At 43.2% G+C, this 15,116-nt stretch overlaps 1 protein-coding gene across 10 annotated transcripts in view; it reads left to right on the top strand.

The window, feature by feature from the left end:
- Positions 1-15,116, top strand: part of hdac4 (histone deacetylase 4) — a 532,576-nt gene that overhangs the window by 481,164 nt on the left and 36,296 nt on the right. For all 10 annotated transcript variants that reach the window (XM_059647103.1, XM_059647104.1, XM_059647105.1 and 7 more), the window contains 2 exons: positions 3,565-3,684; positions 7,055-7,152. In XM_059647103.1, the coding sequence (XP_059503086.1) occupies positions 3,565-3,684; positions 7,055-7,152 (218 nt within the window). The remainder of the gene's footprint in view (positions 1-3,564; positions 3,685-7,054; positions 7,153-15,116) is intronic.

Raw genomic sequence — 15,116 nt, 5'->3', positions numbered from 1 at the left:
ATGAGGGAAAGAAATACGAGACTGTGAGATATAGAAACAGAAGTAGCCATTCAGTCCATTGAGTCTGGTCAGCTATTCAATGGGATCATAGCTGATCAGATAACCCTCAACTCCATTTTCCTGTCTTTCACTGTAACCCTTGATTCCCTTACTGATTAAAAACCTGTCTATGTCAGCCTTGAAATATATTTAATGATCCAACCTCAACAACACTCTGTGGTAAATAATTTCAGAGATTCACTACCCCTAATGGAAGAAATTCCTTCTCATCCCCTGAATGAAATGTGCACCCCCTTATTTTGAGCTAATGTCGTCTGAAGCTATTTTCCCTTGTGGGAGAATCTAGCACTTCTATATTTTCCCTGTCAAGTCCTGTAAGAATGCTGTATGTGTCAGTAAGATCACCTCTCATTCTTCTAGATTCCAGTGAGTACAGGCCCACCCTACTCATTCTCTTCTCCTAAAGCAGTACCTCCATAACTGGTATCAGCCTCATGAACTTCCTCTGCATTGTCTTCAATGTCATTATAATCTTCCCTTCGATAAGGAGCCCAAAACTGTTCACAGTATTCCAGCTGTAGAGTTTTAGTTTTAGCATTATCTATACTTCTAGTATAATCTCCCTACTTTTATACCCCATTCCCACTGAAATAAAAGCCAGCATTCCCTATTGCCCGCTGACATTGGATGCTGGGTCTTTCTGAATCATGATCATGATTATGGTTGAGGACTCTCAAATCCCTCTGTTCTGTTGCTTTCTGCAGTTTTTCTCCATTTAAATAATATTCACCTCCTCTATTTGTCCTGCCAAAGTGCATAACCTCCCATTATCCCAAATTAGATTCCATCTGCCAAGTTTTTGCATACTCGCTTCACCTATCTACATGCCTCTGCAAACTCTGTCTCATCCGCACCACTCGCCTTTCCAACTATTTTTGTGTCATCTGTAAATTTGGCTATAGTACATTCACTTAAAAAGGAAGTGAACATACTTGAGTGTTGCTGCCTATTTCCCCCATATGTTCCATTGCCCAGCCCCACACATGTTTACTGCAGACAGGGCAAGAGATGGATTTGTGGCTTAGGCCCACAGCTATGCCTGATGGTGTTGGAGCCATAGTTGAAGTGAATGACAAAAAAAAAATGGGAAGAAGCACAACTAGAAAATTAGTGTTTTGTGTTCAATTCCTTATTTGGCTTCATAACTGACTTTGTAACTCTGATTCTATTTATTTAAAAAAATCAAAATGAATTGTAAGCCATCAATTAATTTTTAATTAATTAATTGTAATAAATATACATTTTCACCTTCAGGTTAGGCAGCATCTGTAAAGAGAAACAGTTAATGTTTCACATTATCCTTTTGGTGAAAGGTCGTTTTGACCTGAAATATTAACACTGTTTCTCTCCATAGATATACTCTCTGACATGCTGAACTTTTCTAGTATGTAACGTTTTTAATTCAGATATCTAGCAACCACATATTTTCTTTTGCATTTCACCTTAACCCCAGGGTGTTTTTCTAGTAGAGCCCATTGTAGAACTCACCAATTTTAATCACATTGATCTCAACAAGTGGCAATTCACTCCACCCGATCGCCACCAGGTGAAATTTGCTGCCATAGTCATACCATTTTTCATTAATACTTGTGTTAATGCACGGTTTCATTGTAGAGCCTCAGAACATTTGTATATGTCCACACTCTACCACATTATGAATATTAGATTTAGTCAGGCTGCATGAATACACAGATCTGCAAGGGAAAAGGATTTTTGTTTCGAAGGTCACTGTAGAGAGTTCAGAAGCAGTTTTACCAGACACCAAAGGCATGGTCTTTGGTTTGTATTCTATCAGCAGTATAATGGATTGGAGAAAACAATTAGTGAGTAAGATCCATCTTTAAATTAAATGAATGTTTTGTGTTGTGCGTTTAGTACACCTGTTGAGCTAGCCGTCCGTCAGGAAGAAATGGCGTTGGAGCATTCTGCAGTAGAATTATACAGCATAGAAAAGACCCTTAGTCCCAGTTTTCCAAACTAATCTAGCCCCATTTGTCCTGTGGATATAAGTTTGCTCACTGAGCTGGAAGGTTCATTTTCAGAGGTTTCGTCACTATTCTAGGTAACATCATCAGTGAGCCTCTGGTGAAGCGCTGGTGTTATGTTCCGCTTTCTATTTATGTGTTTAGGTTTCCTTGGGTTGGTGATGTCATTTCCTGTGTTGGTGATGTCATTTCCTGTTCTTTTTCTCAGAGGGTGATAGATGGGCTCCAAATCAATGTGTTTGTTGATGGAGTTCCTGTTGGAATGCCGTGCTTCTAGGAATTCTCGTGCGTGTCTCTTTTTGGCTTGTCCTAGGATGGATGTGTTGTCCCAATCAAGTGGTGTCCTTCCTCATCTGTATGTAAGGATACTAGTGATAGTGGGTCATGCCTTTTTGTGGCTAGTTGATGTTCATGTATCCTGGTGGCTAGCTTTCTGCCTGTTTGTCCTACATTGTCCTAAAACACTACATTGGACAAATAGGCAGAAAGCTAGCCACCAGAATACATGAACATCAACTAGCCATAAAAAGACATGACCCACTATCACTAGTATCCTTACATACAGATGAGGAAGGACACCACTTTGATTGGGACAACACATCCATCCTAGGACAAGCCAAAAAGAGACACGCACGAGAATTCCTAGAAGCACGGCATTCCAACCAGAACTCCATCAACAAACACATTGATTTGGAGCCCATCTACCACCCTCTGAGAAAAAGAACAGGAAATGACATCACCAACCCAAGGAAACCTAAACACATAAATAGAAAGCGGAACATAACACCAGCGCTTCACCGGAGGCTCACTGATGATGTTACTTAGAATGGTGACGAAACATCTGAAAACGAACCTTGCAGCTCAGCGAGCAAACTTACATCCAGAACCTCAACCTGAGCTACAAATCTTCTCAAAACTCCCCATTTGCCTGTGTTTGGCCCGTATCTCTAAGTGTTTCTCTTTCGTGTATCTGCCCAAATGTCTGTTGTAATTGTACCTGCATCTGCCACTTCCTGAGGCAGTTCATTCCACCCTCTGTGTGAAAAAAGTTGCCCCTCATGTCCTTTTTAAATCATTCTCCCCTCACCTTAAAATTATGCCCTGTAGTTTTGAACTCTCCAATCCTAGGAAAAAGACCTTTGCTATCTGCCTTATCTATGCCCCCGCATGATTTTATAAACATCTATAAGATCACCCCTCAACCTCCCATGCTCCAGTGAAAAAAGTCGCAGCTTCTCCTTATAACTCAAATCTACCAGTCCTGGTAATGTTCTTGTCAATGTTTTCTTCACCCTCTCCAATTTAATAATATCCTTCCAAGAGTAGGGCAACCAGAACTTCTCCACATGTGGCCTCACCAACATACTGTACAACCATAAGATAACATCCCAAATCCTATCCTCGGTGGCCTTGGCATTAGTTTAAATGCAAATTAATTCTGATCCAGATTTGAAAACAAATCTGGAATTTTACTTCTCAAACTTTACCATTCACTTTGCTGTCTAAAATTGTCCAACAGGATGTGCATCATGGCAATGGAACACAACAGGCTTTCTACAGTGACCCCAATGTGTTGTACATTTCATTGCATCGCTACGATGATGGCAACTTCTTCCCTGGCAGTGGAGCCCCAGATGAGGCAAGTAGTTCAGACTGCAGCTAATGTTTTATATCAAAGGAACTCTCAACTCAATGTCCTTTAAGGGCAAGACATGAATCATAAAATCTAAAAACATTAATTTAATTTTACATATACATTTCATTTTAATTGAATTTCTTGATAATTGAGTAATAGAGAAAACATGACAGCGTGTATTTTTTAAATTGTTGTAAGTGCAATCATATTGACTACCCTATTAAGGAATGTTCTAGCTCTGCTCTGTTTAGAATGAGTGACGTTTTTCACCTTTTAAAGATATATTCTTTCAAACTGTTTGTTTCTAAATTGTATAAAATTACTCTACCTTTATAAAGCAAGTGCATGTATTAGAACATAGAACATTACAGCACAGTACAGGCCCTTCAGCTCTCGATGTTGTGCCGACCTGTCATACTGATCTCAAGCCCATCTAACCTACACTATTCCATGTATGTCCATATGCTTATCCAATGACCTAAAGTTGGCGAATCTACTACCGTTGCAGGCAAAGCGTTCCATTCCCTTACTACTCTCTGAGTAAAGAAACCACCTCAGACACCTGTCGTATATCTTTCACCCCTCAATTTAAAGCTATGCCCCCTCGTGCTCACCATCACAATCCGAGGAAAAAGGCTATCTAACCCTCTGATTATTTTATACGTCTCAATTAAGTTACCTCTCAACCTTCTTCTCTCTCACAAAAACAGCCGCAAGTCCCTCAGCCTTTCCTCATAAGACCTTCCCTCCATACTAGGCAACATCCCAGTAAATCTCCTCTGCACCCTTTCCAAAGCTTCCACATCCTTCTTATAATGTGGTCACCAGAACTGTACACAATACTCCAAGTGCGGCCGCACCAGAGTTTTGTACAGCTGCAGCATAATCTCTTGGTTCCAGAACTCGATCCCTCTATTAATAAAAGCTAAAACACTGTATGCCTTCTTAACAGCCCTGTCAACCTGGGTGGCAGCTTTCGAGGATCTGTGTACGTGGACACCGAGATCTCTCTGCTCATCTACACTACCGAGAATCTTACCATTAGCCCAGTACTTTGCCTTCCGGTTACTCCTACCAACGTGCATCACCTCACACTTGTCTGCATTAAATGCCATTTGCCACCTCAGCCCAGCTCTGCAGCTTATCTATGTCTCTCTGCAACCTACAGCATCCTTCGTCACTATCCACAACTCCACCGACCTTAGCGTCATCTGCAAATTTACTAACCCATCCTTCTACGCCCTCATCCAGGTCATTTATAAAAATGACAAACAGCAGTGGACCCAACACCGACCCTTGCGGTACACCACTAGTAACTGGTCTATATCTCCCAGAATCCCATTCCTCCGCATTTTGTACAATAGCCTACTATGTGGAACCTTATCGAAGGCTTTCCTGAAATCCATATACACCACACCAACCGGTTTACTCTCATCTACCTGTTTGGTCACCTTCTCAAAGAACTCAATAAGGTTTGTGAGGCACGACCTTCCCTTCACAAAACCATGCTGACTATCCCTAATCAATTTATTCTTTTCTAGATGATTATAAATCCTATCCCTTATAACCTTTTCCAACACTTTACCAACAACTGAGGTAAGGCTCACTGGTCTATAATTACCAGGTTGTCTCTACTCCCCTTCTTGAACAGGGGAACCACATTTGCTATCCTCCAGTCATCTGGCACTATTCCTGTAGACAATGACGAGTTGAAGATCAATGCCAAAGGCTCAGCAATCTCCTCCCTGGCTTCCCAGAGGATCCTAGGATAAATCCCATCCGGCCCAGGGGACTTATCTATCTTCACCCTCTGTAGGATTTCTAATACCTCTTCCTTGTGAACCTCAATCCCACCTAGTCTAGTAGCCTGTATCTCAGTATTCTCGACAACATTGTCATTTTCTAGAGTGAATACTGTTGAAAAATATTAATTTAGTGCTTCCCCTATCTCCTCTGACTCCACACACAACTTCCCACTACTATCCTTGATTGGCCCTAATCTTACTTACGTCATTCTTTTATTCTTTAAATGCCTATAGAAAGCCTTAGGGTTTACCCTGATCCTATCCGCCAGCAACTTCTCATGTCTCCTCCTGGCTCTTCTGAGCTCTCTCTTTAGGTCTTTCCTGGCTACCTCGTAGCCCTCAAGCGCCCTAACTGAGCCTTCACATCTCATCCTAACATAAGCCTTCTCCTTCCTCTTGACCAGAGATTCCACCTCCTTCGTAAACCATGGCTCCCACGTTCTACAGCTTCCTCCCTGCCTGACGGGTACATACTTATCTAGGACACACAGGAGCTTTTCCTTGAATAGGCTCCTCATTTCTAATGTGTCCATCCCCTGCAGTTTCCTTCCCCATCCTATACTCCCTAAATCTTGCCTAATCTCATCGTAATTGCCTTTCCTCCAGCTATAACTCTTGCCCAGTGGTATACACCTATCCCTTTCCATCCCTAAAGTAAACATAACAGAATTGTGATCGCTATCACCAAAGTGCTCACCTACTTCCAAATCTATCATCTGCTGGGCTCATTACCCAGTTCCAAATCTAATGTGGCTTCGCCCCTTGTTGGCCTGTCTACATACTATGTCAGGAAGCCCTCCTGCACACACTGGACAAAAACTGACCCATCTATAGTACTCGAACTATAGTGTTCCCAGTCAATATTTGGAAAGTTGAAGTCCCCCATGACAATTACCCTGTCTCTCTCACTCCTATTGAGAATCATCTTTGCTTTCCTTTCATCTACATCTCTGGAACTGTTCGGAGGCCGATAGAAAACTCCCAACAGGGTAACCTCTCCTTTCCTGTTTCTAACCTCAGCCCATACAACCTCAGTTGATGAGTCCCCAAGCATCCTTTCTGCAACTGTAATACTGTCCTTGACCAACAATGCCACACCTCTTCTCCCCCCCCCCCCCCCCCCCCCCCCCACTCCCCACCCTTTACCAACTTCACTGTTCTTACTGAAACATTTAAATCCCGGAACCTGCAACAACCATTCCTGTCCCTGCTCTATCCATATCTCCGAAATGGCCACAACATCGAAGTCCCAGCTACTATCCCATGCTGCAAGTTCACCCACCTTATTCCGGATGCTCCTGGCGTTGAAGTAGACACACTTCAAACCAACTTCTTGCTTGCCGGTGACATCTAGCGCCCCTGAAACTTTATACCGAATCATTATGTAGCATAATAGAACAAAATATTTGCAATAATGACAACTAGACATGGTATCGGATATAAAGCACATCATTAGTAAATAATCTCAATTCCAATTGGGATAGTGATATAATTTAATCATTTAAAATGGAATTTAAAATAGAAAGGCATTTTCTTTGTTTAAAGTGTTCCTGGTTTTTGGGCTTCAGGTTGGGACCGGTGCAGGAGTTGGATTTAACATCAACATGGCCTGGACTGGAGGTCTGGATCCACCAATGGGAGATGCTGAATATTTGACTGCATTTAGGTAGGACTTCAAAATATTCAGTAATGTCAGTAAAGGTTGTGACAGCATCGTTAAATGTGTTTGATTTAATGACTAATTTCAAAGGGAATCTTTAATAATTTTTTTTTCATGTATTTCATGCAGAAGTTACAGTCAAAATACAATAATTAGGGGTTAACAGTCCAATACTAAATGGCGTGATTTTTTTCGTTTTACGAGTTATTCTGAGATAATTGGATTCAATAACATTAAAGTACTTACTCTCAACTAAAAGACTTAGCTTAAAATTCTCATTCCTAACATTCTCATTCAGGTTGTTTTAGGGCAAAACCTTACTGTGACTGACTGGGTCAAAAGTTACTGTTAGTCACCTAAGAAGAAACCTCAGTATGGTTGGAGAAATTCTGTGGAACCATAGTATGGCATATGAAGCCGCTGAACCCAGCATGCCTATCCCAACCAAGAAGTGCCAGCCTAGGCCTATTTTCCAGCTCTTGGTCCACTGCTTTATACAACAGAGTAAGTCAAGTACCTATTAACTACAGTGGAGGTTTCTGCCTCAACAGCCTTCTAATCTTTCTATCGATCACTTTAAATCTATGCCCTTGATAATTGACATCACTGGCAAAAGAAATAGATCCTTTCTGTTCACTCTGTCTAGATCCCACATAATTTTCTTCACTTCAATTAATTCTCTTCTCAGCCTCCTCTGGTCCAAATCAATCAACCCCAACATATCCAGTCTTTTCTTTCGAGCTAAAATTTCTAGTCCTGATAACACCCCTAAATCACCCTCTGTACACGCTCGAATGCAGTCACACCCTTCCTGTAATATGGTGATCAGGCCTGAGGCAGTACTGTTGCTGTGATCTACTGTTTTTACACGGTGAAATTCAAGCATAACTTCCATGCATTTATGCTGTGCTTCCAAGCAAGGAAAACATCAGTATGATTTTTGACCGTCTTATCTATCTAGCCTACTTCTTTAAGGCTTCCATGGACATGTGCTTTAAGGTTCCTCTCGTCAGTGTTCTACCATTTATTGTGTATTCCCTTGTCTTTTTTCCCCTCTCCAAATAAGCAGCATCACACATCTCTGGATTAAATTCCATTTTCCACTTTTCTGCCCACTTGACCATTCCATTGGTATGTTTCTCCTGTTCACAACTTTCTTCCACACAATCAACCATGTAGCCAATTGTCAATTTCATAGAATCCATTTTGTAGAATTTCATAGGATCTCCACAGTGTGGAAACAAGATCTTCAGCCCAACAAGTCCACACCAATCCTCAGATCCATCCCCTAATCTACACATCCATGAACACTGTGGGAAATTTAGCACGGCCAATCCACCTATCCTACACATCTTTGGACTGTGGGAAGAAACTGGAGCACCCGGAGGAAACCCGTGCAGACACGGGGAGAATGTGCAAACTCCACACAGGCAGTCGCTCGAGTGGAATCAAACCTGTGTCCCTGGCGTTGTGAGGCAGCAGTGCTAACCACTGAGCCACCGTGCCGCCCCCATTGCCAAATACTGAATGCTTTGCAAAAAGTCTTAATCCTGGCCCCTACGTTTAGGTCTAAGTTATCAATATACATGACAAAATGCAAGGGACTTCTGCAGAATCCCATGCGGAACAACCTTTAAGTCACAAAAGTATCCAATGGAATCAAAGAGTGAGGCAAAGGCTGAAGGTGACAGAAGAAGAGACTTGTAAAGCTGCCAAAGTTGTCACAAAATCTGAGGACTGGGCGAATTTATAATTCAACAAACGAAGAACATGCATTAAATAAATGTTTTATATATGCCTGTGAGAAGCCAATAAAAAAAACTGCAGAATTTAAAGGGACCAAAAACCAACAAATTCCTTGGACCCAACGCCCTTCATCTTTAAGAAAGGTGGTGACAAAAATAGTGACTGCAACCGTTTTAATTTTTGTGAGCTCGTGAATTTAGGATGATCCCTGCAGTTTGGTAGTTAACAAACATCATAATACACAGAAAACAGTCAATAAAAGCATGTGGTATCCTAGGCTTTATGAATTGAGGCAGTAGTTTGCAGGAGTAGGTGCGTTATGCTGCACTTGTACAAGACAGTAGTTAGACCTCGACTACAGAGTATTATGTACAGTTCTGGGAGCCGCATTATTAGGAAAGGATGTAAATGCACTCGTGGAAAGAGTGCACAAGAGGTTTACAAGAATGGTTCCAGAGATAAGAAACTTCAGTTATGAAGGTAGTCCCATTTTCTCCAATCTGTTTCCCTTGGAGCGGAGAAAGCTAAATGAAGGTGTTTGGTACAAGCTTTCTAAAGTATGAAAGGTCTGAACAGAATAGATAGGGAAAAACTGCTCATTGTCATAAAGAAGCAAAAACAAGGGAGCCCAAGTATAAGGTAATTTGCAAACACATGCAAATGTGATGTGATTTAAAAAAGCATTTTCATATTGTGAGTAGCTCGGGTTTAAAATGCAATCGCTAGATATATTGTGGAGCCACATTCCATTGAGGCATTGGTGAATGAAAACTAAAGTAGAAACAATATTCAGGGCTCGTGAATGGAATTGGATCATAATGTTCATTCAGAGGACTGGTGCATTCAATGAACCAAACTGGCTCCTTCTACAAAGTTGCAATTCAATGATAATCCAATTATTCAAGAAAAGTGGGAGAAAAAAATCTGAAATATGCGGGTCAGTCAACCTAATATCAGAAACAATACTAGAGCTATTATTAGGGATGAGGTAACATGGTATTTAGAAACTCAAATGATTAGATGCTTTCTGGAAGAGAAGTTGTGTTTCACAAAGCCTGAATTTTTTTGCTGTGCAATGAGCAGAGTAGATGAGGGATAACCAGTGGATGTAGTATATGGTTGATGAATAGAAACGAGAATGTAAAAATAAACAAGTAAATTTTAGATTTTCAGGCAGGAACTAATTGGATGTCACAAGGGTCAGTGGTGGGGCCTCAGCTTTTTACACTCTATTAAAGGATTGGTTTAAGAAGACTGATTACAACTTATCCAAATTTGTTGGTGATAACGAGTCTGGTGGGAAAGTAAACCGTGAGGATACAAAGAAGTTACAAAGGAACAGAAATAGCTTAAATGTGTAACAAAATTAGCAGATGGAATATATGCTGAGAAATGTGATGTTTTCCATTTCAGCAGAAAAAATAGGAAAGCAGAATAGTTTTTATGTAGAGTGATACAGGGAACTGTTCGTGTTCGTAGGATCTGAGTATCCTTGCATGTAAATCACAGAAATGAATTTGCAGCTTCGGCAAGTAATTAAGAAGGCAAATGGTGTATTTATTACAAAGTAATTAGAGTATAAGAGTAAATAAGCCTCTGTGATAGGACCTTGGTGAGTCACACCAGGAGTACTGTGCAGTTTTCATCTCCTTTCTCAAGGAAGGTTACACTTGTCTTAGAAGGAGTGCAGCAGAGGTTCACCAGACTGATATAGTCTAAAGCTATATTCCCTAGAGATCATAAGATTTGAAGTTGATTTTATTGGAGCATACAAAATTCCCAAGAAGATAGTCAAAAAGAAAGGCGTTGAACTAAGTTTTTTTTTGTCTTGCACACATAAGGTGAAATGTCAGAGCACCAGATTTGGAAAAATTATAACAATTTTTGTTATAAATATGATCGCTTTTTGAATTTTGGCATTGTTGTATTTGTCTGTTTGAGAGCAAATTGAAAAACATCAACAGTGCGCACAGTAAGATAACAAAGTGTGAAGCTGGATGAACACAGCAAGCCAAGCAGCATCTCAGGAGCACAAAAGCTGACGTTTCAGGCCTAGACCCTTCATCAGAGAGGGGAATGGGGAGAGGGTTCTGGAATAAATAGGGAGAGAGGGGGAGGCAGACCAAAGATGGAGAGAAAAGAAGATAGGTGGAGAGGAGAGGATAGGTGGGGAGGTAGGGAGGGAATAGGTCAGTCCAGGGAAGACAGACAGGTCAAGGAGGGCGGGATGAGGTTAGTAGGTAGGAAATGGAGGTGCGGCTTGAGGTGGGAGGAAGGGATAGGTGAGAGGAAGAACAGATTAGGGAGGCGGGGACAGGCTGGGCTGGTTATGGGATGCAGTGGGGGAAGGGGAGATTTTGAAGCTTGTGAAGTCCACATTGATACCATTGGGCTGCAGGGTTCCCAAGCAGAATATAAGTTGCTGTTCCTACAACCTTCGGGTGGCATTATTGTGGCACTGCAGGAGGCCCATGATGGACATGTTGTCTGAGGAATGGGAGGGGGAGTTAAAATGGTTCGCGACTGGGAGGTGCAGTTGTTTATTGCACTGACACCCTCATCCGCCTAGCCGAACTCGTCCTCACCCTCAACAAATTCTCTTTCGATTCCTCCCACTTCCTACAGACAAAGGGGGTGGCCATGGGCACCTGCATGGGCCCAAGCTATGCCTGCCTCTTTGTAGGTTACGTTGGACAGTCCCTCTTCCGTACCTACACAGGCCCCAAACCCCACCTCTCCCTCCGTTACATTGATGACTGTATCGGCGCCACCTCCTGCTCCCCAGAGGAACTCGAACAGTTCATCCACTTCACCAACACCTTCCACCCCAACCTCAAGTTCACCTGGGCCATCTCCAACACATCCCTCACCTTCCTGGACCTCTCAGTCTCCATCTCAGGTAACCAGCTGGAAACTGATGTCCATTTCAAGCCCACCGACTCCCACAGCTACCTAGAATACACCTCCTCCCACCCACCCTCCTGCAAAAATTCCATCCCCTATTCCCAATTCCTCCACCTCCACCGCATCTGCTCCCAGGATGAGTCATTTCACTTCCGGACATCCCAGATGTCCACGTTCTTCAAGGACCGCAACTTTCTCCCCGTTGTGGTCGAGAATGCCCTTGACCGCGTCTCCCGCATTTCCCGCAACACATCCCTCCCACCCCGCCCCCGCCACAACTGCCCCAAGAGGATCCCCCTCATTCTCTCATACTACCCCACCAACCTCCGGATACAACGCATCATCCTCCGACACTTCCGCCGTCTACAATCTGACCCCACCACCCAAGACATTTTTCCATCCCCACCCTTGCCTGCCTTCCGGAGAGACCACACTCTCCGTGACTCCCTTGTCCGTTCTACACTCCCCTCCAACCCCACCACACCTGGCACCTTCCCCTGCAACCGCAGGAAGTGCTACACTTGCCCCCACACCTCCTCCCTCACCCCCATCCCAGGCCCCAAGATGAATTTCCATCTTAAGCAGATGTTCACCTGCACATCTGCCAATGTGGTATACTGTATCCACTGTACCCGGTGTGGCTCCTCTACGTTGGGGAAACCAAGCGGAGGTTGGGGACCGCTTTGCAGAACACCTCCGCTCGGTATGCAATAAACAACTGCACCTCCCAGTCGCGAACCATTTTAACTTACCCCTCCCATTCCTCAGACAACATGTCCATCATGGGCCTCCTGCAGTGCCACAATGATGCCACCCGAAGGTTGCAGGAACAGCAACTCATATTCCGCTTGGGAACCCTGCAGCCCAATGGTATCAATGTGGACTTCACCAGCTTCAAAATCTCCCCTTCCCCCACCGCATCCCAAAACCAGCCCAGCTCGTCCCCGCCTCCCTAACCTGTTCTTCCTCTCACCTATCCCTTCCTCGCACCTCCATCTCCTACCTACTAACCTCATTCCACCTCCTTGACCTGTCTATCTTCCCTGGACTGACCTATCCCCTCCCTACCTCCCCACATATACTCTCTCCACCTATCATCTTTTCTCTCCATCTTCGGTCCGCCTCCCCTTCTCTCCCTATTTATTCCAGTTCCCTCTCCCAATCCCCCCCTCTGATGAAGGGTCGAGGCCCAAAACGTCAGCTTTTGTGCTCCTGAGATGCTGCTTGGCCTGCTGTGTTCATCCAGCTCCACACTTTGTTATCTTGGATTCTCCAGCATCTGCAGTTCCCATTATTTCTGAAACAGTGTGCAGTGTTTTCTCATTTGCAGTTCACGTGATTTGAGAGATTCATGGTGCCAGACCACAATAAGTAACATCACACATTTAATCATCTGCTCTTCACCTCATTAATTATGCCACCAAGCTCTTCAGAGCCCTTCTGTGGAATCATATGGGAGGAGAGGTGTAAGTGCTAGCCACTGTAATAACATTCCAGTGTTTACATTGAATTGCTAGACCATGTGGCATAGAAAGTAAAGATCACACCCTGCTTCGTAGGCAGTGACATGGACATGCTGGTGGCTGAGGTGGTGGAGGGGAGGATTGTCCATTTTCCAGCTGACCACCACAAGTGATCATGCCACCAGACAAAGCCAGCCCGGACCCAGTTAACAACCCAGACTAGTGCAATGTTCAGGGTGAAGCAGGTTGCCCAGCAGTGCAGTAAAAATGTCAGTGATCTGCAGAACTCTGCAAGGGTAAGTGCCACCATCTTCTTTTTGCTACCTTGTGTTTACAGGACCATGTCTCATTCTAAGTCATCATCTGGCCAAGGCTTGTGGACTACAACTTTCAGTGCTGCATCATATCTACCCAACGGCTCCCATCCTCCTCAGCCTCCTGAATTATTAACTTTTCCAGCCCTCTGCGTTTCCGGTTCACTCACTAGGGACATCCACTATCTCTTCTGCCCCTGCTGAGAGTGAATAGCGTTGACATCAGGGCTGCATTTGACCTACTGTGGCATGAAGGCGACCTGGAAAAACTACAGTCAATGGAAATAAGGGAAAATCTCTCTACTGGTTGGATTCATACCTGGCATGAAGGAGATGATTGTGGTTGTTAAACATTAATCATCTCGGTTCTAGGACATCACTGTAGTAGACTCTCAGGACAATGTTCTCGGTTCATCCATCTTTAACTGCTGAATAATTGAAAATCTCTCCATCATAAGGTCAGAAATAGTGATAATTGCTGATGATTCCACAATGTTCAGCACTGTTCATGATTCCTCAGATACTGAAGTTGTCCATGTGCAAATGCAGCAAAACCTGGACAGTACCCAGAATTAGGCTGGCAAATGGCAAGTAACATTCACACCACAGAAGTGCCACATGGTGTTAATATCTAACAAAGAGAAATCTAACTATTACATTTTGTCATTCAATAGCATCACCATCTCTGATACCCTACAACCAGCATTGTGGGGGCTACCATTGACCAGAAACCAACCTGAACAAGCCATATAAATACAGTGGCCACAAGAGTAGGCCAGAGGATTCTGCAGTGAGTAACTCACCCCTTTTCTACCATTGACTGTCCACTACCTACAAGTCATTAGTCAAGAGTGTGATGGAATACTCCGTACTTGCCTGATGATGCAGCTCCAATGACACTCGAGGTTTCACAACATCCAGAACAAAACATACCACTTCATTGGTACCACATCTACCAACATTTACTCCCTGTACCTCAGGCACTCAGTGGCTGCAATGTGTACCATTTGCAAAATACACTGCCAAAGTTCACCAAGAATCCTGAGTCCTCTTATCTGGTTCAATGAAGTCTCTTGTTATGGGCCTTCACACAATGTGGTATGGATGCTTTCAAAGGAGATCATGGTCACGCCTACGTAATCTCTGAGCTGTGACATTGTTCAATCGTACTTCGCACAACCTAGTTTTAATGCTACATTGGGAGCAGAATTCTGCCATTAAGCTACCATGAAGACACTCATTGGGTTCCCCCAACCCAAAATAAAAACAAACAAATGGTTCCCTTCCATCTTACAAGTCATTTACTTGCATACTTACATTTCAATCTGAGAATCTGACAACTACGGAGCTTTGTCGTTCAGTACTAACTATGGAATGTGTTGGGAAAAAGGAATTTCAGGTTCTGCTTTTAAGTGCCCTCGGCTGATTACTGTTGCTGTGCTGACATGGCAAGGAAGGAATTAATGCGCACAACGTGATGCTCCTGATTGCTTGAGGCCCAAGATTTTGAACATGCATTCTTGAACAAATAATGTCTTACGGC

Source organism: Stegostoma tigrinum, chromosome 7, assembly GCF_030684315.1.
Source record: "Stegostoma tigrinum isolate sSteTig4 chromosome 7, sSteTig4.hap1, whole genome shotgun sequence".
Classification (NCBI taxonomy): Eukaryota; Metazoa; Chordata; class Chondrichthyes; order Orectolobiformes; family Stegostomatidae; genus Stegostoma; species Stegostoma tigrinum.
The sequence above is the reverse complement of the archived record's forward strand: the minus strand, read 5'-3'. Positions and strand labels throughout refer to the sequence as shown.